This window comes from Eutrema salsugineum, unplaced genomic scaffold (assembly GCF_000478725.1).
Source record: "Eutrema salsugineum unplaced genomic scaffold, Eutsalg1_0 scaffold_1, whole genome shotgun sequence".
In the NCBI taxonomy this organism is placed as follows: Eukaryota; Viridiplantae; Streptophyta; class Magnoliopsida; order Brassicales; family Brassicaceae; genus Eutrema; species Eutrema salsugineum.
The window spans coordinates 7,232,501-7,260,187 of NW_006256909.1; the positions used below are offsets into that span (position 1 = coordinate 7,232,501).

Genomic DNA, 27,687 nt, shown 5'->3' on the forward strand with positions numbered 1-27,687 from the left:
GATTCAGGTTTATTGTTTATTGCCTCAATCGGCCAAAACATTTGACATTTACGAAAAGATATACGGTTTGAGATTCTACTGTAATATTGTTGATTGGTAACCAAAATTAAACTTAATATTCAAAAGTATACGAATCAGAGACATTACCATTAGTTCATAGGACTCCATCTTTATGATTTGTTCAGGTTTTAATTCGCCATTGAGAAGACGTTCAGCTAGCATTCGCGACTTCTACAAACAAACAATGAGATATCACTATTAATCAGCCAAAATACAAAAACTTTATTTTTAAAGGATGGTGGTGTGATAATTCCTAAATGATAATAGTTGATTAAAAGCTAAGTAGCACCAAATAACCTAATTGGTACTATACCTTAAGGGATGCTGTAGTTGTAATAAACTCCTAAACAACATATATCTTAATCATTGTCTATCTCTCGACATCCAAAGTCTTGTAAATTCCTTATTCTATTTAAAATGTGAAGTTCAGTCAACATTTGTCTTTGCTATAAAGGCATAACATCTCTTTTTTCGCCTCTAATTGACACATTCATATATTTTCTACCGCCAAGACCAACGACATTTCATATTTTATAATGAAATATTGTCAAATTTTAGGGCTTCCAAGCAGCACATGCACACACACACAAAAGAGAGAAGGAGACAAATGAGTTAAACTAACCTTGAGTTTATCAACTAGCACCTCCAACTTGCGATTATACTCTGGTATATCTTTCGACATAGAATCATAAAAAACCTGCTCGAGAGCACGCACCACGGGAACAACATCATCTGGCCAGAAAGAATCATAATCAGTAGCTTGCTTCTTCTCAGTTAAACGACACTTGTGCTTAACTGCTTCCAGAAGCTCTTCCAGTTTCTTGTCACGATCCAAATCACCGGTTAACATATCAAACTTCTCCAAGATTGACTTATAACCTGGTGCTTTAAGCACATTATTGCTTTCACGATTCGTTCTCTTGACTTCCATGATAAACCTTTTCGGAACATACTTTTTACGTCTTGACGTCTTCAAAGTCTTTTGCTCCTTCTCAACGTCAGGAAGATCACCAACTCGCGAGATCGTCTTTGCTACAAGAAGATTAATCTCATGTTTTTGCTCCTTCTCAATGTCAGGAAGATCACCAACTCGCGAGATCGTCTTTGCCACAAGAAGATTAATCTCATGTTTTTGCTGCTTGTTGAAACCATCATGAGTGAACTTCCACAGCTTCTTCTTAATAGTATTATAAACATTTTGAACAATAAAACCTGGGTGCTTTTTACTGTCTGGAATTTGCATATTCTCTGGCACGAAATACACAATGCAACTGTGCTTCACAGATTCAGCATACACTTCATCGCGATGGAAACTATAGAATAAGTCCCTTGCATCGTTGGATTCCCACTTAACATATTTTTTTTCTACATCTTCTGGACGATAAAACCACTGCACTTCAAGCTTCACGTGTCCTTCTTTGCCTTGTACATAAATATCCTGGCAATAAAAATAGTTTGATTTTGATATATAATGCAAAAACTTAAGAGTATATCAATTCTTTTCTTCTTCTTTTTAACCTTTATGATCGCAACATAGGGCTTTCGGCTTACGTCCTCTGGAATCAATAGCACTGAATCCTCCTATGCCCCAAAAAAAAAAAAAAATTATCATGTAAGTGGTAGATACTAGAAAACATGTTGTTATCATTTATCAATCAAAGCCTTTAAACTAGTAAAATCAGTAAGATCTTAAAGCAAAATAAAACTTTTACCAGTCCATATTGTTGGTCTCGAAACTCGAATTTCTCGTAATGGCATTTCTTATTTCTTCCCACACCAGTAGAGTTAATCAATTTGCCAACTGGTTTTGCGCAATCTTCTGGTCTCCACTCTAATTCCTTTTTCTTCTTCACTGGCATTTCGTCAATACTGTCATTCTTCCGCTTCCTCTGCTTTTTCTCTGCTTCTTCGGTGCTCGGTTTCAAAACCTTTGATCTCGACAATGGAACATTGACTTCATCTTTGTTACTCAACACTTGATCAAATACTTCGTTCAACATCTCTTTGGTGAACATCTTTCTTATGCGGGTCATACTGAAATTTTAGATTTTGTTGGGAAATTTAGAGTTACAACTTTGACAGCTAGCCTGCAATTGTAAAACTAGATTTATAAGAAGGAAAAAAAAAAAAAACAACAACAACTCTTGACATCAACATGATAGTAAAATATCTAAACCTCATGAAACTTAAATATTTTATGAAATGAAAGATAATATATGTTTGGTAGGATATATAATTTAACATAACAACTTAACACAATCTTTATAAATTTAACTAAAATTATTATTTATACATATATATATATATATATATATATATAATTAATTAGTGTTTGCCTACAACTAAACTGTAAAAAAAATATTTTTAACAATTGTTATTTGAAACTTTTAAAATACCTTGAAATATCAGAAGTATTTAAGATTTCTAAAACCTATAGTTTACAATTATCTATCATATTCAGTTAGGTATATGTGTAATAATATGTACCAAAATAGTATAAATATTTTATAGGGTTGATTGGGGTAGACTTTGGGGACTGTGGAACATATTTTACAGTTTTAAAAAAAAAATTTGCCAAATAGACTTTTTGAATTTTTTTTAATTTTAAAGTTCTAAAAACCAGATTTTTTTTGTTTTAGTCATAGATTCTAAAAACTCGTAAGATGAGCTTTTACACAAAAATTTAATAAAAATAAATACATTTAATTATTTTTCTATTTCTTCTTTCTCTAAAATCATTTAAAAGACTTATACATTTATATATAAGTAATTACAAACTAAATTTAATTGATTAAATTTTTTTTTTAACTTTTTTAGATCTATTTTTCTAAAAAAATTAATTATGTTGTATTTTTTATTTTTTGTATTGATTACATATGCTAATATAAGTATTTTAATAATTGATTAATATTATCAACAAGATTTAAATCTGGCGTAAATTATATATTTGACTAATAAAAAATTATTTATAATTTAAAACATAACAGTTAATTTTTAGAGGTTTTACCGTAAACATTTTTAAAACCAAAAATCTACAGTAAAAGATAAAAGTAAAAATAATTACCAAGCAGTTGTGTGGCATTTTGATGGTGCATAAGTCATTATAAGAAGATCTAAACATTCATCTCAAAAATAACAGTTTTTTTTTATCAGACATTCCAACCTATATAAAAACTTCTAATTATGCTTTATCAAAAAAAAAAAAAAAAAATTCTAATTCTGCATGAGTGGAGAATATGCTTCATCGATGGTTCTTAAAACAGAAACTCCTTTTGAAGTAGAATTCCAAGTTTCCAACCTAGGTTTGAAAAAAAATATTCTGGAGTCTCTAATATAGATGAACCCCTGTGAACGAAATACTTATTCGTCCATATGTTGGTCACTAAGATAGAGTCTCTAACAAAGACGAACCCCTGTGATATCAATTTTTTTAATTTTTGGCTACCAAGAACTCAGGAAATTTAGTAAAATATCCATAATTGCTTTGGAAAATATAACTTGATCGAAGTTATCAATGACTCGAATTCCAGTTTCTCCTAATTCCCAATTCATCTTTTGGAACACATATTTTTTCTTAGACCTTCCAATGTAAACCTAGTTAATATCTTTTTCGATTCTATCGAGATTTAGCAATTGCGTTAAGGAATTTTTTGTGTCGTTATTTTTGGTAATATCATATGTAAATGTAAAAGATGTGTGGAGGAATGGGTATGTATTTGCGTATGCGGGGAACTTCTTGTATTTTATTTACTTTTATGTATTTGTTCATTATTGATTTTAACTGAAAATATAAAATAATAATAAGACTACAATCTAGGTCTCGGTTGTTTGTGGTTTTTTAAAATAGTTTTGGGTTTCTGAAAAGAAAGGTTTTCCTACAGGGAACCGAGATGTAGTCTTTAATTTTATTTTTAATAAACTCTTAAGAGACTATAAACATTTAAAATCTATCTGATTATTTTTTGCGTTAACAAAAGGAAACTTACAAAATCTATATGCACTTTTACTGGTAAAAAAAATAAAATATACATATATGCATTTTCTTGGTAATTTGTATGTATTACCCATAATTTAATGATATTTGGTTTTCTAAAAAAGAAAATTTACTTATCGTTTGTTAATCAATTCTTCTTTGTAATCATGTAAAAAATATAGTGTACGCTTTTTAGTATATAAATTATTATTCATTAAAGAACATAAATCTCAAACTTTAGTAACATATATACTATAAGAAAACATATTGAACTCTGACCACCAAGGTAAAAAAATAGTCAAAACAGCTGTTTTTGATTAATTTTTGACTAGATATAAGTTGTCAGAAATCGTTGATTGGAAATAAATTTTAGTCAAAAAATAGTTTATGTAAATCTAAAAATCGAAAGAAATCCTTCAAACACGCTAAGAATATCTAGTTATACTTGTGTACAAAACATATTATCTCAAACTATTTAAAAAAGCAAAATTATATAAAATATTTTAGATCTTCATGTATTCTAATTATGTTTTAAATATTTTATTTAACATTAAATATAAATGTTAATAATTGTTTTTAATAACTAGAGTAATCCTAAATTTCTCAGATTCAGACTAATCTTCAACGGCTTAACAATCGGGATTTACACCAAGAAATTCTCAAGCATATCTGGTGGTCATCTCAAGCATATCTGGTGGTCAAGTAAAGCCGAATCCAGAGTCAGAGAGCAAACACATACTCAACATTTTCCCAAACCACTAGAAACCACCACTTTTATAAAAACTAATAATTCATGCAATCAAACAATTTAGTTGCCCAGGAAACTCCAAAAACCTATATATTCTTTTATAGCTACCTCGATCAAAACAAAATCTTCTAATAACAAAAAAAAAAAACTAAAAACTTTTGGACAGAAAGCTACATGAACTATATAATGAAAAAATACATAAATTAATCTTATTAGTTACATATTCGTACCTGATGCTTATCCCGCCATAGCAATTTTTGAATGTCTTTCGGCAATTTGATAGCCAAAGTTTTAGAATATTTCTTTTTTCTGCAATTTTCCTGAGAATCTCTATCTTTTTTTTTTTTTGTGCACTGGAGGGGCTCGTGAATCTCTATCTTCTAAAGGCTTAAACAATCATATATATATCTCTGCATCAATATGCACTCCATTTTATATACAAATGATTGGATTATAAGGAAGTAAAATTTAATATAAAAATTTAGTTCATGCAATTAATGTGCTTTATCTCGGTATATAAATATACGTAAAAGGAAATAGGAAGTAAAATGAAAAATAAAAAAGGTAAACAACAATTTTGCAACCCAATAATAATATTTATAAAAAAGTATCAGTTATTTCCATAATAGCAATAAAAGAAAATGCAAACTATAGGAAATACCCACTGTTCTCTTTGTTAACAAAAAAAAAAAGTAATTATAGTGGTCAGCCATGTGTCAGTCATGTTTATGTAGATTTAATGATTTTGCAATGTATTGACCTGTACAAAGGTAATGTCTAAAATTGGGTAGCCTAGTCATGCATGAATGTGTAATATGAATTAGTATTTGTTGGTTAAGTGCTGTTAATCTGTTAACTATATATAGTATTAATACTATAAAATGTTTCAAAAGGAACGTTATTTCCTTTTGTTCTTATAATTTACGAAAAAAAATAGATTTTCCAAAATAGTCAACTTTTATTTTTCCTCTGTACGCTTTTATAAGACTATGACTAGATAAATTGCACTTAAAATATCTAACCTGAACGAACAGATTTGAACCATCCGGCCTTTAGGAGGGTTTTGTTTTTTTTTGAGCAAATGAAATTTGAACTCTTTTTTTAAAAGTCCCTTGAATTTAGTATCAAAAATATTTTTTCTCTAGTTTACAAAGAAAAAAAGCCCATAATAGTCCAGTTTTATTTCTTCCTTTTTATTTTCACTGAATGTTGTTATATTCATTGATCGGTTAAATCTGAAAATTATTTACAAAATTGTTCTGAGAAATAAAAACGATTGGCAACAAAACACTATAAAATTCATGGATAGGATCCTACTCGAGCAGGAGAAGAGATTTGTTGTTTCTTTTTCTTTAACGATTACATCATTTTTACTTGTAGTCATCTAAGTGTGGTTGGCTCAACCAGTTAGATATACATTATTTAAGAGCTACCGTATACTATTATAAGTCTCTCGTACTCTCAGTACAGCCTTCCTTAGATCGACGACAAGGTAGTAATGCTAGAAATACCTCTCCGAGATATAGGTACATGAGTTTGATCCTCAGAACGTACTGAGGATGTAAGAAGATTACTTTTATAGTTAGTAGTAAATAATGATTCAATCGAAGTTTTTCCATGTGCTTTCTCTCAAAAATCCAATCATGTGAGGTGTAGAAGAAGAAGAAGAAAGCAAATGTTTGATGCCATTTTTACATAGTAGATCAATAACATTTGTACATGTCTTCTAATTTAATCCTATGTTTTAATTCATCAATCTTTATCAAAAATCGAGACTCCAGAGAAGATAATGGAATGGATTTTGGTTTGCCTTCACAACAGCTCCATCGCTACAATGTATATAGCTCTAACGGTCATGATTCTATTTACCCTTCCATGTCCTTCTTCGAGGTTAGACACACACGCTTGTATTGAACTGATTTTAGCAGTAGTTGGGCTTCATTGAGAGACATGAATTAAGATCGGCTTGTGTATATCACTTTAGAGGCCCATATTTTGTTTCTCAATCCAAACTCAGAGCATCAGTAATGGTGAATCCCTTATAGGGTTCATCCTAAATTTTTTATTATTAAAATTTTGAGAAGAAAGAGAAAGTAAAAAAAAAGAAAAAGTCAAAGAAGAGAAGAAAGAAGAGAGAGAAAGAGAGAGAAAAAGAGAAAAGATGGAGAAATTTTTTTTTCTCCAAGCCCAACCAATCAAATTTGGACATGTATTCATGAACTTCTCTTAAAACTGTCTCTAAAAACTCTAAATTAAGACCTGGTTTCATGAATATTGAGTTTTATTCAATTATTTTTAATCAAAAAAACCCATGAACCCCTTCCTTAAAACTACATGGTCTCAGTATGCTAAAAAATGAGCGTTTAATGTCATCAAATCAAAAAGGTTAAGGGGTTGCTCGTACATATTGACAAATACTAAGGCTATAATATAAAAAGAGAAATAAATTGAAAGAGTCAGTAACGCACACTCGATATTCCGTATCATTTTAGAATTTCTGACTTCACTTTCTGACGGCTATCTCAATCCTTTTTTTTCGATTATGTCCAATGTTAATTTTTAAATTAGAAAATTTTAAGATTACTAGAGCCCCAGATGAAAAAATAATTATAAAATTTAAAGATAAGTTTCGTGAAACGATGTGACGAATTTCGATAGGAATAGCAAGAACCTGTAGAGGTGGGTTCCGTTCACGGCTTGGTATGTGGAGAGTAGGTCATGGCCGCCATATTTTAGTCACGTGTCCACCTACTTTTTATCTTGTATTATATAACTTCTTATATCATATGTTCATTCATTTTAAGAAAAAAAAATATCATATGCATTCATGTTCTTCAGATGATATTTATTTAAATATACAACATAGAAGAGAACAGTTACTAGAGTTTTTGCTTACGTATATGCACACGCAAGCAGTTCTGCTTGCGTTTCTCACTGGCAGCCACATTACTAATAACGCCACATGTTCTTTTTAGCACACCTTCAATTCGTATCTTATGGTAATATATAAATATTATAACTTGAGCTTTAATTTTTGTTCGCATACAGAAATCTTATAAATGTTATTACTTGAGGTTTAGTTTTTGAGTGCAAGAAGAAAGTCATAGGCCAACATTTACAGGCCTTATCTATAATACTAGATAAGTGACCACGCATATGCGTGAATTTTCTTTTTAATATTTTTATAATATTTAAAATTGAAGTTTAGTTTTATCCTTAAATTTCAGTTTATAATTCTTTCACTATATCACACATTTCATGCGTGAAGAATTCGAAGGCAAATATTCTAGCAAGAAACGCTTGTGTCCACCTATAAATTATTATTTACATAAACTTGATATCTTCGGTTTGGGTAATCAAACCGTTCTAGGTATCTCTCTAATTTGTATTTAATTAGAAAGATTAGTTGTTAACTTGTTTTGTTAAAGTGATTTTGTTTTAATTAGTTTTTTTCTCGACTTTTTCTTTGGTTTTATGAAATCTTATCAGAAATTTTTTCTACTAAAAAACGTTGTCTTCAATTAAACGTGAAAAATTATCTTGAACATCATAAACAAAGATATGAGAATCCAGCAAATACTAAATATTATGATTAGGAACCTAAGAGGTATATTCTCAAAATAAATGGATAACTTTATTCCATAAAATTTTCATATTCTCATTGGCAAAACCGTCACAATCTCCACTAAAATTAGAAAAGTTAGGAAATGAATATAGCATGAAAATCTGTGATATTTCATACTATATATTATCTTTTGCATCACAGGTAGAGTTTGGAACTTTAGATAAGCATGACCAGCTATCGTAAAAGCTTACCAAATACGTCTTTCTCCATTTTCACCATCGGATTTGGTTTTTGCCGCTCCAGTGGCTTTTTATTGCAGTACTAGGGAGAACCAATACTCCAACTCCAAGATCTGATAGAGATGAAACAAGCTACATTTCATGCACATAAAATGATATAAATTATATTTATCTTTTCTCCACAAAGATTTCTTTAATTATAATTCATTGAGACGAGATTTTTATCATTTTTTGTAAAAACATAGATATTAAAAAATTTACTAATAGATGTAAGAGGTCTTTCAGAGTATTATTTTTCTCCCTTAAAATTTTCTCTAAAACAAAAATAAATAGAATAGATAACTTACACCAGCTTAACTTAAAACAAAGTTTTTAGAAATTATTATTATAGCTTCGTCGCCGAATTATTATTATTTTAGAAATTATTATTATAGCTTTGTCTTGTTATTTTACTCTTCACAGAATTCTCGAAACCATCATACAAAATCTTCTTTTTAAAAGCAAAATTTTCTTTTCCTTTAAATGAACACAAACAATGGTATTAAATGTAGATGTCTCTGCCCATGACCAAGAAATAAATCTTAGACCGTGGATTTGTGAACAACATTCACTTTAGTAAGCTTCTATATAGAAATTTGCATAAGTTACAACGTGGAAGCTGTAGATTAGAGATTTATTAGAAAATCTTAGGTAATATTTACTTCTTTCTATGTCTTCTCCTCTATATTTGCTAATTATTTTTATGCGTTGAAACATGAGTGACCAATATTTAAGACAACGTTTGAAGCATCATTAAGAATAGGAAGCATCAAAAATGGGAGTCAAAAATCCATGAGGCCATGATGGTAAATAAATCAGTACACAAAAAAATGAACATAAAAGTAATTCGCTTAAATTAATTAAAGTTTCACTAAAGTTTTTAAATAACAAATAAATGAGCTGATGTGTCATTCAAATGAGTGCTGATGTGTCAAGTTTGTGAGACTCAATTGAGTCTTTATATAATAGATTTAAACATTTAATAGTTGCTCAAAGTAGAAATAAGTTACAAATTCTCCATCTCATTGGGAGCAGAAATCAAACCGACATCATTGAAATTCAAAATTCCAGAATATCTGATCCATATCCATCCTACTCAAAATAAAAAGGGAGAATTGGTTTTATAATGCTGATTGAATTATAATTTGTCTCCATAATGTTTTTTGAAAATAATTTGTTTTATAATGTTTTAATGACATTTTTTCCCATTATACCCATTAATTTCGAATTATTTAATTAATTAATTTTTAAATTAATAATATTTTATAATTAAAAAATATCAGTAGAAAAGAGATTCTACATCCCCATCCACACAATCTCTTTCTTCTTCATCGACATCAGTCGACACAGTCTTTCTCCTTCGCCTATCTTCTTCGTTATCATTCAGTTTCGAGTTTAGGGTTTATAATCCACTTTTTATCTGTCTCTGATTTCTATGAACCACAAGTCACATATATATGTAGCATGTTTGAAGCATAAGATATGTAAACTTAGGAAAAATCTGCTTGATCAATGAGAAAGAAGAAGAAGAGGAAGATGACAGCCAAAAAAGAAAAAAAAAGGTCAAAAATTGATAAAAAAAACGTTGAAAAATTAAAAAAAAAAATAAAAGATTTTCGAAATTTTTTAGATCTGGGAGTTAACTAATTTTCCTAGATTTTCTCAGATTTTGGTAGAAAATGTATTCTATGTTAATGTAGAATAAAGTCTAACAGGTAGAAGATGTATTCTACATTAATGTAGAATGAAGTCTAACAGGTAGAAGAACCGTTATACAATAACGTAGAATCTGGTCTAACAAGTAGAAGATGTATTCTACCAACATGTAGAATATAGTCTATCCAGTAGAAGTTAAAATCTACCAATCGGTAGAATATATAAAGACCTATAGAAAACGACTTCTACAGGCTGATAGAATATGTGAAGAACTATAGAAACAAGATTCTACGCAATCGTAGAACATAGAACATGCATTCTATTAAGCGTAGAACGAATTTTAAAAATATTATAAAAATATTTTTTTTCCATAAATGATATACGAAAATATTTTTAGTTCTTTTTTAGGTATTTTCGAAAATTTTAAAATATAGTTTCGAATTTATTTTTAATTATAACTGTTATAACTGATTTAAAAGAATAATTATGTCAAAAAGTGACAAAAAAATGAAAAACATTAAAGAGACAAATTTTAATTCAATCAGCATTATAAAACCAATTCTCCCAAATAAATATTGGTATTACAAAATGTATATCACTATTCTAATTGACCTTTCTAATATTTGTTATTGTTGTCATATGATTTCACACTTCTGATTGATTTTTTAATCATTGTTTTTGATGTGGTTTTATTTAATTCGTCTTCTTAATTGTAATATTTAATTCAATGAAATTTCAACATAGAATTTAAGGGGGGCTCATCTACCCTTCACATGTTTTTTCTTTAATCCATGTGTTGATCAAAGACTACAGAGAGTATGATTTGATTCCATTTCCACCTACTAAGAACTGGTTAATATTTAAAATACCACGCTTATTTTTTGGTCCATTAAATCAAAATCTTTTGTCGTCGACCCGGCAGCGCTATGATAACGATACCTTTCTTTCTATAGTATTTGCCTTTATGGTTTTTTGTTTCGGAGTATTTTATTTGAGGTCATGTGGTCAGTGACAAATTGTTTTCATTATTTTTTTGTTCTACTTAAATATTTGGAAAGAGGTGCGACGTTTATAAAGTGTCAATATAAAGGATATAGAAATCGACGGCAACAAAAAAAAGAATAGAGAAAACATTATATAAACAAAACCTCATTGAGTATATGATTACTTACATTTACAACTTGGACCTAGTATCATGTGGTTTGAGCAAGATCAATTCATTTTTCTAGGAAGAGGATGAATTTTTTAATTTTTTGTATTATGCGAATATGAATTCTGAATTATGGAAATTTTTCTGTATAAATAAACAATCAAATTTTGTTTAACATTCTGAGTTATTATGCCAATTGCAACCCAATAGACATGTGCATCAAATATTATATGTGTGAGAAAATTGTTAGGTTATATACTTAAGGGGTCAAAATTATGAATAACGGAGAAGTAGGAGGCAAAAAAATGACAAAGAATCTTCTCACAATCATTATTTTTTAATTTATTTATCGCTTTCTTCGTAGACAGACAGCTCAGCTCCACTGATCGGCTCATTCTCGTCTAGCTAGTTACAGTTTTTTCATTTTCATTTTTCATTTTCATTTTCATTTTTATTTTTCTAACCATCATCGTCATCTCCTTTCTCATCTCAGTCGGATATAAAATGGAGACGCCGATGCGTACTTGCTGAAAAGCTTTCCTTCTTGCTTCAGCTCTTTTCTGTTACGACGCTTTCAATCGCCACCGAGGTTGACGAATTCAGGTGGTGATTCTTCGTCTTCTTCTTCTTCTTCCCATGTCTTTGGTTGTGAATCTTCGCTTTCTAGACTTCTGGATTTTTTTTTTCCTGAATTTTCTCGGTTCATGTTTGATTAGTCTTTTTGTTTGTTGAATCTTCGGTCGTTTTTCTCTTGATTTCCAAATTTTGTTTACTATTTACGTAATTCGGGATTTGATTGTTTTTCTCATTTGGTTCGGATAGTTTTGTTGGAGTCGAATTTCTGGAGTGTTGAGCTCTGATTTGGTTTTTGTTGTTGTTTCTGATTTGGTGATCCACATGGTTGATGAAATTTGATTTGTAATTTATACCCAGATGATTGTGGTAGATAGTTTGATTGTGTGGAAGCTGCTGATTCCAATCAAGCGACATGATAAGGCTCTGAGTCAAATGAAATTACTCTTCTGCTTCATGATACGAAATTTTGTAGGAGATAATTTCCTTGGAAGTGGGGAAATGCAGATGTTTCTGATACCTGGTTACATGAAAAATTGATTAAACGATAGTTAACTGGCTCAGTTTTTTTTTTTTTTTTGATTTGGATTTAGAGAGCGAATGATTTGTAGTGGTTTGCCCAATATATTCCGCTGATTCAGCCCGTTGAGAATGAATGTGTGTGATGGGACTTATATCTCATTGCTTATGATGAATCTTGCAGGACCTATACCATGGCGCTCTTGTCTCAGGCAGGAGGATCATACACCGTCCCTTCTGGACCTGTGTGCTCGAAGATTGGAACTAAAGCAGTTTCTGGTAGTGTGAGAAATTTGGATGTGTTGAGAATGAAAGAAGCTTATGTTAGCTCCAACTCTAGGAGTCTACCTACCAAATCAGTGCTCCTCCATTCAAGTCAGTCTGTTAAGAGGAGCAAGCGAGGGCATCAATTGATTGTTGCGGCAAGCCCTCCAACAGAAGAGGCTGTAGTAGCAACTGAGCCGCTTACGAGAGAGGATCTCATCGCCTATCTCGCCTCTGGATGCAAATCAAAAGATAAATGGAGGTATGGTTTTGATCTAATATATTCTGTTAAAATGCCACCTATTTGATCTATTGCAACATTGGTTTTGTTCGAACTCCTCCAGATTGTTTGTCTATTTGACCAATATTCCATTTTGCTAACATAACGTTCTGATTTTTCAGAATAGGTACAGAACATGAGAAATTTGGTTTTGAGGTCAATACTTTGCGCCCTATGAAGTATGATCAAATAGCCGAGCTACTTAACAGTATCGCTGAAAGATTTGAATGGGAAAAAGTAATGGAAGATGACAAAATCATTGGTCTGAAGCAGGTAAACATTCTTCTGTATTTCATTTTCTGAGCTGCTCCTTTTAAAATACTTTAGATCATGTTAGCTTGGTATTAAAGGATTATCTCTTTTTTTTGGTTTTGCTGTGGATAATTGTTCTGTCCTTTTGTTGATCAGGGAAAGCAAAGCATTTCACTAGAACCTGGTGGTCAATTTGAGCTTAGTGGTGCACCTCTTGAGACTTTGCACCAAACTTGTGCTGAAGTTAATTCACACCTGTATCAGGTAATGTAAAAAGAAAAGTATTAGCAATACATTTATCCTAGAGTGCGACAAACAACCACATCTCTTTGGATGTTAACAGGTAAAAGCTGTCGCTGAGGAAATGGGAATCGGCTTCTTAGGAATCGGCTTCCAGCCCAAATGGCGTCGGGAAGACATACCCATCATGCCAAAGGTATGATGAGGCTTTCTCTAATATTAAGATTCGAAAAAGCTCCTATCTTTTTGTTGTTAATCCTGATGAGATCATTTGGTTCAACATGGCCAATGTTTTGTGCATTTTATTGCTGTTTGTATTAGGTTTTACTAGTATCATGTCTGATAATATTTTTTTAACTAAGATGGGTCTGACAGTAAGATTTGACATCATGTGTCCTGTGCAGGGGAGATACGACATTATGAGAAACTATATGCCGAAAGTTGGTTCCCTTGGACTTGATATGATGCTTCGAACGTGTACAGTTCAGGTTAGATGAATATTCTAGATTTGCGTCTGTTCAGAATTTTCTTGAACGAAACTTTCAGATCCCATCAATTATCTTATATTGAAACTTATAGGAACTGCCTTACGTGCATTCTTGATAGGTTAATCTGGATTTTAGCTCAGAAGCTGATATGATCAGAAAGTTTCGTGCTGGTCTTGCTTTGCAACCTGTGAGAAATTCGAGCTCTTTGTGGCATAATCAGAAGCATTTGATTAACAGTTATGACTAACCATTGCTTCAATTTATCCAAATTCAACAGATAGCAACGGCTCTATTTGCGAATTCCCCTTTTACTGAAGGAAAGCCAAACGGGTTTCTCAGCATGAGAAGGTTTCTTGATCTAAACTTTATTATCCCAATTCGTTTTAATTATGTTTTCACTCCCACGTTATAACTCTGGTTACGTTTTGACAGCCATATATGGACAGACACTGACAAGGACCGCACAGGAATGCTACCGTTCGTTTTCGATGACTCTTTTGGGTGAGTATCAAGTCATAATGACTCTGTTTTGCATTCTTGATGAGTTATGGAAAAGTTAATGTGCGGATTATCTTACATATGTATGTATGTGTTAAAAGACAGAAAGATGTTTAAATTGTTTTCCATTTCATGAAACAGCGTAGCTAATCTCGTGTAATACATTCTCTCTTTTGTTCTTATATGGTATAGGTTTGAGCAGTATGTTGACTACGCACTCGATGTCCCTATGTACTTTGCCTATCGAAACAAGAAATACGTCGACTGTACTGGAATGACATTTCGGGTTAGATTCTTTTATTATGTTCTAGGAAAAGGATTTGAAAAACTCCAGACCAAAGAATCTTCTTGAGCCATTTATAATCTCATTGTTCATGCTGCAGCAATTTTTGGCTGGAAAACTTCCTTGTCTCCCGGGTGAACTGCCTACATATAATGATTGGGAAAATCATCTGACAACAATATTCCCAGAGGTCAATCATCTTCCTCCTTTAATTGGCCATTCGACTTTTAGTTCCGTGTCTTATGTTGTTGAAGCCTGATGACATTCCATGACATTAATAGGTTCGGTTGAAGAGATACTTGGAGATGAGAGGTGCTGATGGAGGTCCCTGGAGGAGGTTGTGTGCCCTACCAGCTTTCTGGGTAATACTTTTATCAGCTCATATGCTTCATGAGTTGGTTTCATAGTGAAACTCTGTTGTTAAGAAAGATCGTCTGTTGTTTTGATCTTGTCTGCATATTTCAGGTGGGTTTATTATATGATGAGGATACACTCCAAGCTATCTTGGATCTGACAGCTGACTGGACTCCAGCAGAAAGAGAGATGCTCAGGAACAAAGTAATAACCGATACACGCTTACATTTTACATTCTTCTATTCCACAGTTTTAGAAAACATCCTCGTTTAAACCAATACTTGATTTGCAATAGGTTCCAGTAACTGGCTTAAAGACTCCGTTTAGAGATGGTCTGTTGAAGCATGTCGCTGAAGATGTCTTGAAGCTCGCAAAGGTGTGTTCTTGTGCACTCTCTTAGATACTTCAAGCTAGTTTTCTACCCTGTTTCTTCCAATGCCTAACCATACATATATATTGGGCTGCTTCTTTTTTTTTTTCCTTTCATCCTCAGGATGGTTTAGAGCGCAGAGGGTACAAGGAAGCCGGATTCTTAAACGCTGTTGCTGAAGTGGTCAGAACAGGTAAAAATAACGTTTCCCTGTGTATGATTGAATCGCAAGCCGACATTTTGTTCTATAACTTGGTGGTGAAATTTGGTTTCGAAAATGACAGGAGTTACGCCGGCGGAGAATCTCTTGGAAATGTACAATGGAGAGTGGGGACAAAGCGTTGATCCTGTGTTCCAGGAACTGTTGTACTAAGGAGAGCCTTTGGGTGTGAGTGTTTATGCTCTCTGAAGAACTCAAGTCTCGGTAATAAAGTTTTTTCTTGTTGTTGTAATCGGATTTGTAAACTGATTTTGTTTTAGAAAATTCGAAGCAGGAGAAAATTATCTGCACTAAACGATTTCAGTGTGGGAAATTGTTTGGGAGTTTCGGTGTTTGCATCTTTGAATAAAATTAGCCAATTTTCTTTGTCTCAATTGTGTCCTCCTTAATACGAAATATTGTGATTCTTATCACTTAACGAATCACAATCGGATACATAAACTTATCCTCTACTGATAGGCTCAAACAAATTGATATCATTTTTGGATACAAATGAGTGCCTATTCCTTCTGCCTACTGATAGGCTCAAACACACGTTGTAAAGAATGTGACTTACATTTTATACAATGTTATTCTTTGTTTTTATATAAATACTTAGCAAAGAGAAGATTTCTTGCGCAGCAAACAAATATAAACAATGAACAAAAAATAGAGAGAAAATAAGAAGAAGAAGAAATAGTTCGTGAGATGGGAGGAGGAAAAGAGTATATGTTGGCTGTGATCATTTTCAACTTCATAGAATACACACATAATAATAGCTGCATAAACACAGCAAAAACCACATTAATTTTAAAATTTTAATACCACACTATTATCACTCAACACAAAAACTAACATTCCAATTGGTTTTGTTGGTCAAGTTTGATCAGTACATGATATTATTATTATTTTACCACACACATGACAGCATGCATGTAGACTACTGAGCAGATTGTATAACATATTGTCTCTAAACTTTTCCGGGGCCTCCATAAATAACAAGATGACCTGTATTAGTCCACCATGTCTCCTCCGCGTCTCGCACTTGATAGCCATGACTGTTGCTTGAATGACTCTTCGTGTTCTTCACAGTATGATCAGTATTATAGTTTGCGTCGACGATCGAGATCTTACGGATATATGAGTCTATTTTAGGGTTTCCCACCGGATAATGGCCGTTACCCATCGGAGGACTTGGAGTTGGAGGAGGACTGTAGACTGCACCTCCCCATTCTACCATCGTCCCTGAGCTCTCTTTGAACCTGTCCGATGGCCAGAAACCAACTTGTTCTCCGGCCACGTACAGCCACCACTGCCCGTTGATTTTGTCCTGCATGCACTTAAACAAAATCCAGTTTTAAAAGTCTGGTTTTACCCGGCTCGTACTCGAGCATGCATTTCACTTCAATAACTGTATACATTTTTTTAAAGAAAAAATCATTGACAAAAATATCTATTAATTAAAAATTGATTTTTGATTTATTTACATTAAAACTGAAAATAGGAAAATATTTGAACACAAAAATATCGCATGTGTTAAGATTTATAAAATGAAATTAAGTTATATATCGAATCTGCAGCTACCGATTTTCGAAGACCTTAATTTCCAAGATTCGTATTCATATCCATCAGCATATATATATATGATATTTATGTATATGTTTACCCACAGTCATGGTCGGATTTTATGACTATAAATTAATATAAAAAAGACTGAGTCGGACCTTGAGTATGTCGATGTAAATATCAACATATTTACCCGCGAGAGGTAAACCAGGAGAAAAATCTTGACGGACCAGTATCATTCCGGACGGGCATCTGAAATTATAACACGCATGTCCTCCAGCCTGTATTCAAAACCATATAAAAATGTAACTACTCTAATAACTAGTTTATCACCACACATTATGCATAATTCGTATATAATGGCATGTAAAGTTTTAAAAATATATAAACACGAAAGTAAAATGTAACTATTAAATATTGACGATAAACACAAACATCAGTTCGTGTATATATGGTACGGAAACAAAAATATATAAATATAGGATCTAGCCCGGTTACGTACGTTTGTAAATACGAATAGTCGAGATTTGGCGTCGCCGTACAAGCCCGGGTGTACCTAAAATTAGTAAATAATAGGATTGGTATTACTAAAAAATATATACACCAAATCTCAATAAAATGACTTACGGTCCAACCGGCTTCGATGAATTCATTTCCAATCTGAACCTTCAATCGAGCAGAGCTACGTTGATTCGGTTGAACCGGAGGGGTCCATATAGCAACATTCATGGACCCTCCATTGTAAATCCTTCCTGCTCCTTTAGTATGCGTCACAGCAAACTGAATACCACGTACGATTGAGAACATTAAAATTTTGATATCAGCTCAATTGTAATGTGCTCATTTATAAATCATCCTAGAAAGTAGAAACCACTATAGTTCATGTGTCCAAATATAAGTGTTATCGATAATAGACAGTTTCAGAACATGAACAATAAACAATTATTATTATTTTATTTTTTTGGAATATGTGTATCTGTATATATTTCGTTAACAAATAAAAGCTATATATACTATGAAGTATGAACAGTGTTAAAATCTATCAATAGCTGATTTTTTTTTAATTCATCAAAGTATTATGACGACTTTTTATTATATATATATGTTTGACTTTTCTAATTGTAATAAAATAATAACTAAAGAAAGTACACTTACGTTATAACCACTGCCGGGAGACATAGGTTCATAAGTATTATTCCACGAATTGTCGCCACTGAGTAATTTCGATCTCAAAAAATCGTTTTTGGTGACTCTAACTATAGGGACCGTCCCAATAGGACAACCTATACCATTCTCCCAAAAGTGGCCAAAGGTTTTGTTACTAGAGGTCTCTCTTTGCAATCTTGATCCATTAGGGTATGACATCATACGCATCTACACATAAAAATATCGTAATAAGCTGGTAAAATAGTCAAACCAAATCAAACCAATTAACTAGTTTTCAAGTGAAACTGGAATCCTTTAATATATTTTGATTAGAGTTTGTATCTCTTAAAAATAAAAATTAAAGATAGGTTAATTATTAAGAGAATACTCATTAGAGCAATATACCTTGTGGTGAAATGTGTGATTCTTCATGGATGGGTGGTCAAATCCTGGTTGTTTGTAGAAATCCACGCAGCCATACCGTTCACCGTATATAGACTGTGAATTCAGAAATAACAGCAAGTAAGAATCCATCGTAACAGTTACTATAATCCTAAATATCCTTGAATGTATAAAATATAAACACAATTAGATTATGGTAAGAGGATGATGAACCTTGATGATTTTGACAGCAGGTTTGTTGATAAGCTTAAGTTTTTGCTCTATTTCCAAATCTTCAACATTTTTTAATGTCTCTGCTGCTTCGGCGATGCCATGGTTATAGCTCATTATCATAATGCTACAACATAAAACCTGGCATAATAAAATCATCCACATTACTGAAAATCCCACTTCCATTTTCATCAACACTGGAGAGACATGAGATAATTTAGTTGATATATATATAGTTTTATCAAGGATTTGCAAAAGTCTGGAAATGGAAAATAATAAACGTTTTATGGAATTAAGATAAGATATTTGGAAACTGTAGTCAATGGTCAAAGTAAATCTTCTAACCGATTGTAAAATAAGTAAAAGCATTATGAGGAAAACAAAATTGGGTAGATGCAAAGCTATTTTTTGGTTTCCAATTTCTGAAAATTCTATGTGGTCAAATTCATATGATCAGTATAATCTTATTACTATTTTACCACACACATGCATGACAGCATGCATGTATGTATACTATTGAGCAGATTTTATAACATATGGTCTCTAAATTTTCCCGGGGCATCTAGAAATGACAAGATGACCTCCCCATTCTTGGAGTTTGGAGACTGACTGTGGACTGCACCTCCCCATTCTACCATCGTCCTGGAGCTCTCTTTGAAGATTCTCGGTGGCCAGAACCCAATTTGTTCTCCGGCCATTTACAGCCACCAGTTCCCGTTGATTTTACCCTTCACTCAACAAAATCCAATTTCCAAAGACCTTAGTTTCCAAGATTCGTATTCATATCCATTTGTACTTATTGTATACCATGAGCTTTTCTTACTTTCGCATCAACCAATAAGTTGTGGGAAGTTTGCTGGCTGCCAAAACTGTACCTAAAATTTCTAATAACAACACTTTGGTTGCTTTTATCTTTGGGAACTTGAAAAAATTTCTCCAGGTAGTGGCCAAACAAACTATGAAAGCAAAAGTTACATCAGAGGTAATAGCACATCTGATATAGCCATGATTGAATGAATCCGCCAACCAACAATGGAATAACTCCTCCCAGTACAAGTACAACCCACAGAACTTGATTACGAGATTTTAGAAGTACTGGCTTGACAGCAACGCTCAATCCACTGATTTACAACAAAACCGGTTTTAACCGGTTCTCCCCTTCTACATTTAATTACTATCACAACCCGAATCAAATAAAACAAACCGATCCAACAGCTTTTCTCATACCTATATTAAAAATATTTTTCATTTAATAAAGGATAGAAAATATTAATTAGTTTAAGGGAGTAACTAGAGATCTTAATGATATATATCCATTTTATATATAAAACTAAGGCATCGCTCAAAACATTTGCTTAATGAACCGGCCACGAATCTAGACAGAGGCATAATAATAATAGTAGTTAAACATCTGTGTTTACAAACTAATATATACCCATTTGTTAATCTGTTTACCTCTGATATGCGAGAGATAATGTTGTTAAACATTGATAAAGTCACTTGCACCTAGAATTTTTATATCCTTGTTTGCGTATGTAACTATGAGGCAGTGATGTTCACAAAGTTCCCATAAAGACCCTAGTTCGTCTCCACTCACTTGGCTTTTGGGAGCTACGATTGGCCTTATCAGAGCCGTGTCCAAAGTTATAGAAACCCGAAGCGGTATAAAGAAAAAAATACTTGTGTTAAAATAATAACCATCGTTTTTCCAAATAAATATAAAATTACAATAAAAAGTTAATGTAAGTTTTTGGCAACACAAAAAATAGTGCAAGTGTAATGTTTTGTTGTCAAAAAAAGTTCAATGATAAAATGACTATAACTATGATATGTGCAAAGAAGATGAATGGGTTAATGATCTTATTTTTATTATATCTTAGTTTTAATAATAATTTATAATTTGTTTTAAAATCACTAAAAAATTAAGCATAAATGGCCCGTAGGCCAAAGTTTCTAATTACTGTATATAGGCACGGCCTTGGGCCTTATCCAACAAGTGGGTAATATTTTGACAATTTTTCCAACACTGAACCACTATCCGGTGTGCGAACCTTTTGAAGTTCAACATTAAATTTATCTCTTGCTTCTTCCAATTCCCTTCGTTGTACTTATCAAATATTTCTTTCTTCTTCCAGCTAAAAACAGGAAACTAATTTTGTTGAAGAAATGTTCTAAAATTGAAGTTCCAATGAACGATCGTTCCCAACTTAGAGAGATAGTCAAATGACAAAGGAAAGCAGCAGGCGAAGAAAGTCTTCTATTATCGAGTAATGAAAGTAAAAACATAATCATGTCTTCTATTATCGAGTAATGAAAGTAAAAACATAATCATTAATCACAAATATTTCAGAGAAGGTTAAGTTATCTGATTTTGGAGAGCACTAAGTCTTTGGATATAGTGGTTCTTAACTGATTATTCACAACTAAAAATTGTATATCATAACTTAAATCATGATTCACACCAAACAACTGACCAAAGCGAGAAAATAGAACAAACAAATAGATACCTGGCTTATCCTTGGTTGGATTTGTTGTAGTGTTTTTTTGCACAATTTTTGCATAATTAGAGGCATCTGCAGTTTCAAAAGCCGCTACAAAACCAGAACATGATTATTCACAACTAGAAATTGCAGATCATGACTCAAATCATGATTCATACCAAACTATTGACCAAAACGACGAGAAATTAAAACAAACAAATCGATACATGACTTATCCTTGGTTGGATTTGTTGCATTGTCTTTTTGCATAATTTGAGGCTTTGGAGCTTAAGTTTGAGAAGCCACTACAAAACCAAAACATGATTATTCACAACTAAAAATTACAAATCATAATTCAAATAATGATTCACACCAAACCACTTACTAAAAGCAAGAAAGTAGAATCAAATCGATACCTAGATTTTCTTTGGTTTTGTTTCAGTGTTTTTTTAATATTGCAGCTGCAATTTTTCCTTTGCATTCTGCATCCAGTCTCTACGGAATCACAAGCTCGTTTCAACAATGACCTGAACTTCCTTGAAAAAAATACCTTACATCACAAATTCACAATCACAATAGTGTACCCACTTAATGAAGCATTCATTCCAAATATAGAAATATTCTTGTAGGCAGGTTTAAAATTAAAAAAAAATCTAGACAGGGACATATTTGTTTTTAGCTAGAGTTACAAGAACTTGCTTAATTTGTATTTCTTGTGTTATCTCTTAATCAGAGTCCTGAACCAAATAAACCGTAAGAAAAATTGACTGTGTACGTAATATAAATTACATACAGATTGACTCGCTTTTATTCGTGACAGCAAATATCTCTCTGTTAGTTTACACATCTGATTCGGTTGGGAAGTTATTATTGAAAAAAAAAAGGCACGTTGAATTATTCAGAATTGTAGCTCAAATCAAAAAATGTTTCGAAATTATGATAAGGAAGAAAAACGAAAACAAATCAAAATTCTTGCGAAATTCACAGAGATTTCGATTGCATTAAGCTATTAGCTAGAGTGTGTGAGAAAAAAAATGGTTTCCGAGGATCCTGAAGGAGAAGGATCAGAGAGAGAGCCAAGAGACGGAAATGGCGGCGAGACTACCCCCGACGTACGATGGACTTCGTGGGCGATTCCGATGGTCGTGATTGCGAACGTCGTCGTTTTCATCTCCGTTATGTACGTCAACGATTGTCCTCGCCAGAGCAATCGATGTCTCGCCAAGTTCCTCGGACGCTTCTCCTTTGAGTCTTTCAAGACTAATCCTCTTCTCGGTCCTTCTTCCTCTACGTGAGTGATTCCAACATTGTGTAGCTCTTGACATTTTGCGATCTGGGTTTTGATTTTCCGATTCAGTTTCTGGAAAAACCCAAAAAAAAAAGTCACTCTTTTTGATCATTTCGTTGACCGGAATTTGAGTTCGAAAAATGATAACTTGAATTAAGTTTTTGACTGGAGATTCTAAGCTGCGTTTTGATCGTTCTGATTTCAATTGTGAGACAACATTCTGAGTTATGTTTGTATTAAGTTGTTTGGTTCTGGTTTCATCTCTGAATCACAGGTTGGAAAAAATGGGAGCTTTGGCGTGGGGGAAAATAGTACACAAGCGTCAAGCTTGGAGGCTATTAACATGTATGTGGTTGCACGCAGGTGTTATCCATTTGCTAGCAAACATGTTTTGTGTTGCCTTCATTGGAGTTCGTCTCGAACAGCAGTTTGGTTTTGTTCGTGTCGGGACGATCTATCTTGTGTCGGGATTCTGCGGGAGCATATTGTCTTGTCTTTTTGTACAGAACGCCATATCCGTTGGTGCCTCAAGTGCTTTGTTTGGCCTCTTAGGAGCAATGTTATCAGAGTTGTTCATCAATTGGACTACCTACGACAACAAAGTATCGTTTTTTACCGAGTATCTTTTTTGCATTTGAGCATAAGAAACCTCTGAGTCCATTGTTTGATTCTGTTTTTTGTATTTTTCTCTTATTTTTGATCATTTGTAGGGTGTGGCTCTGATAATGCTTTTGGTGATTGTTGGTGTTAACTTAGCGTTAGGAACACTTCCTCCTGTTGATAACTTTGCTCATATTGGAGGTTTCTTGGGTGGTTTTTTGCTCGGTTTTCTTCTCCTGATTCATCCACAGTTCGAATGGGAGGAGAACCGAGTTTCTCTTATGCCTGGTTCCATTGTTAAACCCAAGTACAATGCTTGCCAACTCGTGCTTTGTATAGTTGCAGCCATTGTCTTTGTCGCCGGGTAAGATTCAGAACTGTCCTAATCCTTCATGATGATAACTAACTACACATTTGTATTATTATTTGGTGTTTGATTCGGTTACTAAACCGGATTTTGGTTTGGATGGGTTGGCTATTCCAATGTGCAGGTTTGTCTCTGGGTTGGTGATATTATTCAAAGGAGATAATCTGAACAGATATTGTAATTGGTGCCATAAACTTAGCTACTCGGTTAAATCCCAATGGACATGACAGTTCTTTTCTTCTTAATTAGTGTTAGATTATTTTCTTTTCCTTTTTTTGTAATTACACCAGTTCTTTCTTTCAATTGTTACTTGTATTCTCCTTTTCAAATTCTTTGATAGATTGAAAAGAAAACAAAAAGTTACAACTTAGGAATATCGAGCAAGTCAACATTATAATCAAGCAAGTTCTATTTGCATTTTAGATTTAATCCACTTACTCCAAACTACAAACTAAGAAAATTAACACCAAATCTCAGTCCAGTGATCTACAACAAAACCGGGTTTAACCGGTTCTTTACTTTTTCAATTGATTCTACCCGAACCAAGTAGAACAAACTCGATCCAACAGCTTGCTTTTCTCAGTACCTATAACCAATTGGCATCCCGAGCCGGTCCAACCGACCAGAACCGGGATAAGCCTTGTTCATGAAACTAGTGTGCAATGCAGAAACTTTCTGCGGACCTGACCTCGAATCACCACAGTATGGCAAATCGACATATCCAAACCGTTTCGAAGAAGACTGCTCGTAGTATAACTGCGGTCGCGACTTGGGGGCACTAGCAGAGCGAGCCTTGGCCCTAGAGGACTCTGTACAAGCCATGTAGCTTGGATGGTCCGCGTAGCAGCAGCTTTGGGTGCAATCACTCGGTGCAATAGAACTAGCCGTGAAAGCACTGCGTTTGCTTCTAGAAGTAGCTGAATGTAGCTGAGGACTGTTGTCTGCTGTGCAAAACTGGCTTACGGTCTCCTCATGTGACGAGGACGGGCTAAAAGGCATTGTGTAAATTGGCTCAGACCTGCCTGCATTGTCTAGGACTAGGTGCGATGAGTAAAACATGTCCGGTCTGCTGCGTCTTGTGTAAGAACTGTTGTGTTTCCTGTCGATTTCAAGGATCTTTTCTTCTTCGTTCATCGCTGAGAATATTTCTCTGTGAGCAGTGTATGGTCTGTTGTTGTTGCTTGCCTTGGAACCGTTTCTCTGAAAGTTTTAATCCAATCTTTTAGCTACAAATAATGATAATGAAATGTAAAATGGATAAGCCTAACTAACATGGACTCAAAAATGATAAACAGAAATTGATAAATGTAAAATACCTTGAAAAGATGAGAATGACCGAGCTTAGAGCTGCGAGAAGAGATTGAATGCTCTAGTTTTTCCGGCGTTGGTGGACCCTTAAGGATAAACAGAGTTGTTAAAGAGGAACAATGATCTAAAAAAGACATGTGTTAGATTAACTAAGAACAATCTAATGGATTTAATCAGGCTTACGGGGTTTTGGAAGTAAGAAGATTTGGTATTGTTGGATTGAGAAGAAGAGGATTCAGGCGTGACAATAACCCTATTGGCACGGATGCGAGCTTGAGCTCGAACCAAAGCGTGCATCCTGCGCAGATGGACTGACATTCTCTTTCTTTCGATATGGCCTCTAACTATAGCTTGAAGCTTGACCAAGCCTTTTAGTGCCCTTAACGCTCTCCTTGACTTCAATAACATTAATCAAACAATTAAAAATTGGTTTAAACTAAAGATAAAAAACCCCAAAATCATCCAGAGCAGATTGCTAATATCTCCCAAGTCCTAGTCTTGAGCTCTCATTATGGATAGGACCACAAAAGCATATTGAATTTTAAATAAACATTACTTTTGATAGAAGTTGGCGCCAAAAGGAGGGAAAAACAAACAACACAAGTTGACCTTTAAGTAAATTGAACTTTTGAAATATTCACGAGGAATTCAATAAAATTAAATAGAGTGATATAAATAAATACGATGAAAGCATTTACACGTATTGTCACCCTCTACAATAGGAAAGATGAATCGACTATTAATGAACAATGTGACTTTTATGTCGATGAATACACATTTGGGGTCTGAATTGTCTTACACACTATACACTATTCTCTTAAACCCTCCAATTAAAAAAGTAATCTAAGATTCGCCATAAAGTAAAAAATTCAATAGGCATGCATCAAAGCATTAATATACATATATATATTAACTACGTCTAGGCTATAATGAACTGAAATATAGACTAATTGTAGCAGCCACCATCACCATGTAATTATTAAGTGGTCCAGTGAAAAAAAAAAAAACATTCACTCTCCAATAGAACAAAACCACAACTACTTCGTATTGGCTGATGTTAACTGATCTTAGATTGGCTATTTCTTAAAGTAGATTTCATTTCGAACCATTAAAATTTGATGGGTCAGTAATGAATTGCAACTATGTAATTTTATAAAATCATTTTATCTACTCACATTCAAATGAAAACAAATTTCAGATCAAAAAAAAATTTGGAAGCCAAATTAGTTGGATAAATGGATAGATGTATAGCAGATATAAACACTACTTAAGATTAAGCCTCTGTTCAATTGATAACAATCCCTACCCGGTGAATATAAAATATAGCATGAAAAGCATATACAACTTTTTTTGGGTATAGCAAAACAAATTACTTTAAGCGAAGAATTTTCAAGTGCTCTATAATCAATAAAAAAATGGGAAGACAGAAGGTTCATGTCTAATCACTCGTCTAGGGAAGAGGAAGCAGCAGAAGGTTTACGACATCGAAATATGTTATCTCGACGATAATCCCCGTGATTTTTTTTTTAAACCAAATGTATTAAACCATAAGTATAATTTTCCTCTTTTCCTTTATCTTATCTAAAATATAAATCATGCAAAATCGTGAAAAACATAAAATTGTCTCTTCTCTAAACAAAAATATGTTATTATTAAAAAAAAAATCAATGGCTTCGTATATTAGCAAAACAATTAATGAAAGAGAAAGAAAATTACCAAATAACCGCGAAATGCAGATTGTATCTTAATCGCCGCAAGCTCTCTACGACTGTCGTGGCCGTGACCGTGTCCGTGTCCGTCGAACCTGCTAACATGCGCAGCAACATCGTCGAACCCGCCGCTAAAATGCGCCGCGACGGGACTACGAGTCGACCTCCCGCTCGTGCTCGTGAGCCTGACAACCGCAGCGGCGGCATGAGCTGCGGCGACGGCGGCCTCCGCAGCCACAGCAGTCGCGGCGGCGACGGCAATTGCGTGTTTGTCCGAATCTTCTCCGCCTCCTCCTTCGTCCTCCCACATCGGCTTATGTTTCCGCCGACGACGGTCAGACGACGGCGACGATTGGTGGTGTGTCGGTGGCGGTGGCGGCGTCGAGCTCGGTTGCGACGAAGAAGGAAAAGGACTCTGATTCGGCGGTGCGATTTCTCTTTCGCGTTTGGATTTGACGAAGCTCCATCGGCGTTTTGGGTAAGAGCGAGAAGGCGTCTCGACGGATGGATCCGGATAACCCGGGTCGGGTTTCTTAAGTCCGAATAGATTCTTAAACCACCGTGAAGCTTTTCCCATCTTAGAAAGTTCACTTGAAGAATGTTAAAACGATGTCGTTTCTTCTCGCTACCGTCTGGCTCACTGGAGCGAGAGCGAGAACGAGAAACTGAGAGAGAGAGAGAGAGAGAAAGAGAGAAAGGAAGTGAGAAGCTTGTTAAGAGTTATGTAGTCGCAGCAGAACAAAACAGTGTTTTATTAACCACCACGCTTCTCACTCGCGCGTGTGCTTCACTACCTCTCTTTCTCTCTTTTCCCGGGAAAATTTCGTTAATCTCCATATTATTATTTTTATTCAGAGTGCG

The 27,687-nt window shown here is 33.7% G+C and overlaps 5 protein-coding genes across 6 annotated transcripts; 2 read left to right on the top strand and 3 right to left on the bottom strand.

Annotated features, from left to right (window-relative positions):
• Positions 1–607: 607 nt before the first annotated feature.
• On the bottom strand, positions 608–2,060 carry LOC18028574. The gene is made up of 4 exons (XM_024148741.1): positions 1,773–2,060; positions 1,579–1,641; positions 1,021–1,498; positions 608–939 (listed from the first exon to the last, which is right to left on the bottom strand). The coding sequence occupies exons 1-4, from the start codon at positions 2,058–2,060 to the stop codon at positions 608–610; spliced, it is 1,161 nt and encodes a 386-aa protein (XP_024004509.1).
• Positions 2,061–11,807: 9,747 nt separating this feature from the next.
• On the top strand, positions 11,808–16,145 carry LOC18028575 (glutamate--cysteine ligase, chloroplastic). Of its 2 annotated transcripts, XM_006413516.2 has the most exons (17): positions 11,808–11,838; positions 11,924–12,033; positions 12,707–13,048; positions 13,189–13,339; positions 13,475–13,582; positions 13,662–13,754; positions 13,963–14,046; positions 14,165–14,233; positions 14,324–14,394; positions 14,479–14,547; positions 14,737–14,830; positions 14,928–15,017; positions 15,109–15,189; positions 15,293–15,385; positions 15,477–15,557; positions 15,675–15,744; positions 15,836–16,145. In XM_006413516.2, the coding sequence occupies exons 3-17, from the start codon at positions 12,717–12,719 to the stop codon at positions 15,922–15,924; spliced, it is 1,575 nt and encodes a 524-aa protein (XP_006413579.1). In that variant the 5' UTR covers positions 11,808–11,838; positions 11,924–12,033; positions 12,707–12,716; the 3' UTR covers positions 15,925–16,145. The 2 variants fall into 2 exon arrangements, with proteins under 2 accessions (XP_006413579.1, XP_006413580.1); XM_006413517.2 differs by having other exon boundaries at positions 11,832–12,033.
• Positions 16,146–16,627: 482 nt separating this feature from the next.
• On the bottom strand, positions 16,628–19,266 carry LOC18028576. The gene is made up of 7 exons (XM_006413518.2): positions 19,078–19,266; positions 18,868–18,960; positions 18,472–18,690; positions 17,944–18,096; positions 17,819–17,872; positions 17,475–17,597; positions 16,628–17,080 (listed from the first exon to the last, which is right to left on the bottom strand). The coding sequence occupies exons 1-7, from the start codon at positions 19,264–19,266 to the stop codon at positions 16,721–16,723; spliced, it is 1,191 nt and encodes a 396-aa protein (XP_006413581.1). The 3' UTR covers positions 16,628–16,720.
• Positions 19,267–22,473: 3,207 nt separating this feature from the next.
• Positions 22,474–24,094, top strand: LOC18028577 (RHOMBOID-like protein 7). Its single transcript, XM_006413519.2, has 4 exons — positions 22,474–22,845; positions 23,117–23,444; positions 23,553–23,806; positions 23,934–24,094. The coding sequence occupies exons 1-4, from the start codon at positions 22,589–22,591 to the stop codon at positions 24,034–24,036; spliced, it is 942 nt and encodes a 313-aa protein (XP_006413582.1). The 5' UTR covers positions 22,474–22,588; the 3' UTR covers positions 24,037–24,094.
• A 64-nt stretch (positions 24,095–24,158) lies between these two features.
• On the bottom strand, positions 24,159–27,403 carry LOC18028578. The gene is made up of 4 exons (XM_006413520.2): positions 26,834–27,403; positions 25,301–25,513; positions 25,126–25,203; positions 24,159–25,009 (listed from the first exon to the last, which is right to left on the bottom strand). The coding sequence occupies exons 1-4, from the start codon at positions 27,401–27,403 to the stop codon at positions 24,389–24,391; spliced, it is 1,482 nt and encodes a 493-aa protein (XP_006413583.1). The 3' UTR covers positions 24,159–24,388.
• Between the last annotated feature and the right edge of the window lie 284 nt (positions 27,404–27,687).

Coding starts and splice junctions, on each gene's coding strand:
- LOC18028574 (XM_024148741.1), bottom strand. CDS start 2,060: ATGTTGAACGAAGTATTTGATCAAGTGTTGAGTAACAAAGATGAAGTC. Junction 1,499..1,578: donor CCTATGTTGCGATCATAAAG/GTTAAAAAGAAG, acceptor TTTTATTGCCAG/GATATTTATGTACAAGGCAA. Junction 940..1,020: donor GACTTTGAAGACGTCAAGAC/GTAAAAAGTATG, acceptor TTAAAGCACCAG/GTTATAAGTCAATCTTGGAG.
- LOC18028575 (XM_006413516.2), top strand. CDS start 12,717: ATGGCGCTCTTGTCTCAGGCAGGAGGATCATACACCGTCCCTTCTGGA. Junction 13,049..13,188: donor AAATCAAAAGATAAATGGAG/GTATGGTTTTGA, acceptor CTGATTTTTCAG/AATAGGTACAGAACATGAGA. Junction 15,018..15,108: donor TGACAACAATATTCCCAGAG/GTCAATCATCTT, acceptor TGACATTAATAG/GTTCGGTTGAAGAGATACTT.
- LOC18028576 (XM_006413518.2), bottom strand. CDS start 19,266: ATGAAAATGGAAGTGGGATTTTCAGTAATGTGGATGATTTTATTATGC. Junction 18,691..18,867: donor ATCACACATTTCACCACAAG/GTATATTGCTCT, acceptor TTTTATGTGTAG/ATGCGTATGATGTCATACCC. Junction 17,081..17,474: donor TTTACATCGACATACTCAAG/GTCCGACTCAGT, acceptor AAGTGCATGCAG/GACAAAATCAACGGGCAGTG.
- LOC18028577 (XM_006413519.2), top strand. CDS start 22,589: ATGGTTTCCGAGGATCCTGAAGGAGAAGGATCAGAGAGAGAGCCAAGA. Junction 22,846..23,116: donor CTCGGTCCTTCTTCCTCTAC/GTGAGTGATTCC, acceptor TCTGAATCACAG/GTTGGAAAAAATGGGAGCTT. Junction 23,445..23,552: donor GGACTACCTACGACAACAAA/GTATCGTTTTTT, acceptor GATCATTTGTAG/GGTGTGGCTCTGATAATGCT.
- LOC18028578 (XM_006413520.2), bottom strand. CDS start 27,403: ATGGGAAAAGCTTCACGGTGGTTTAAGAATCTATTCGGACTTAAGAAA. Junction 25,514..26,833: donor CTGCATTTCGCGGTTATTTG/GTAATTTTCTTT, acceptor ATGTTATTGAAG/TCAAGGAGAGCGTTAAGGGC. Junction 25,010..25,125: donor GTCATTCTCATCTTTTCAAG/GTATTTTACATT, acceptor TAAAACTTTCAG/AGAAACGGTTCCAAGGCAAG.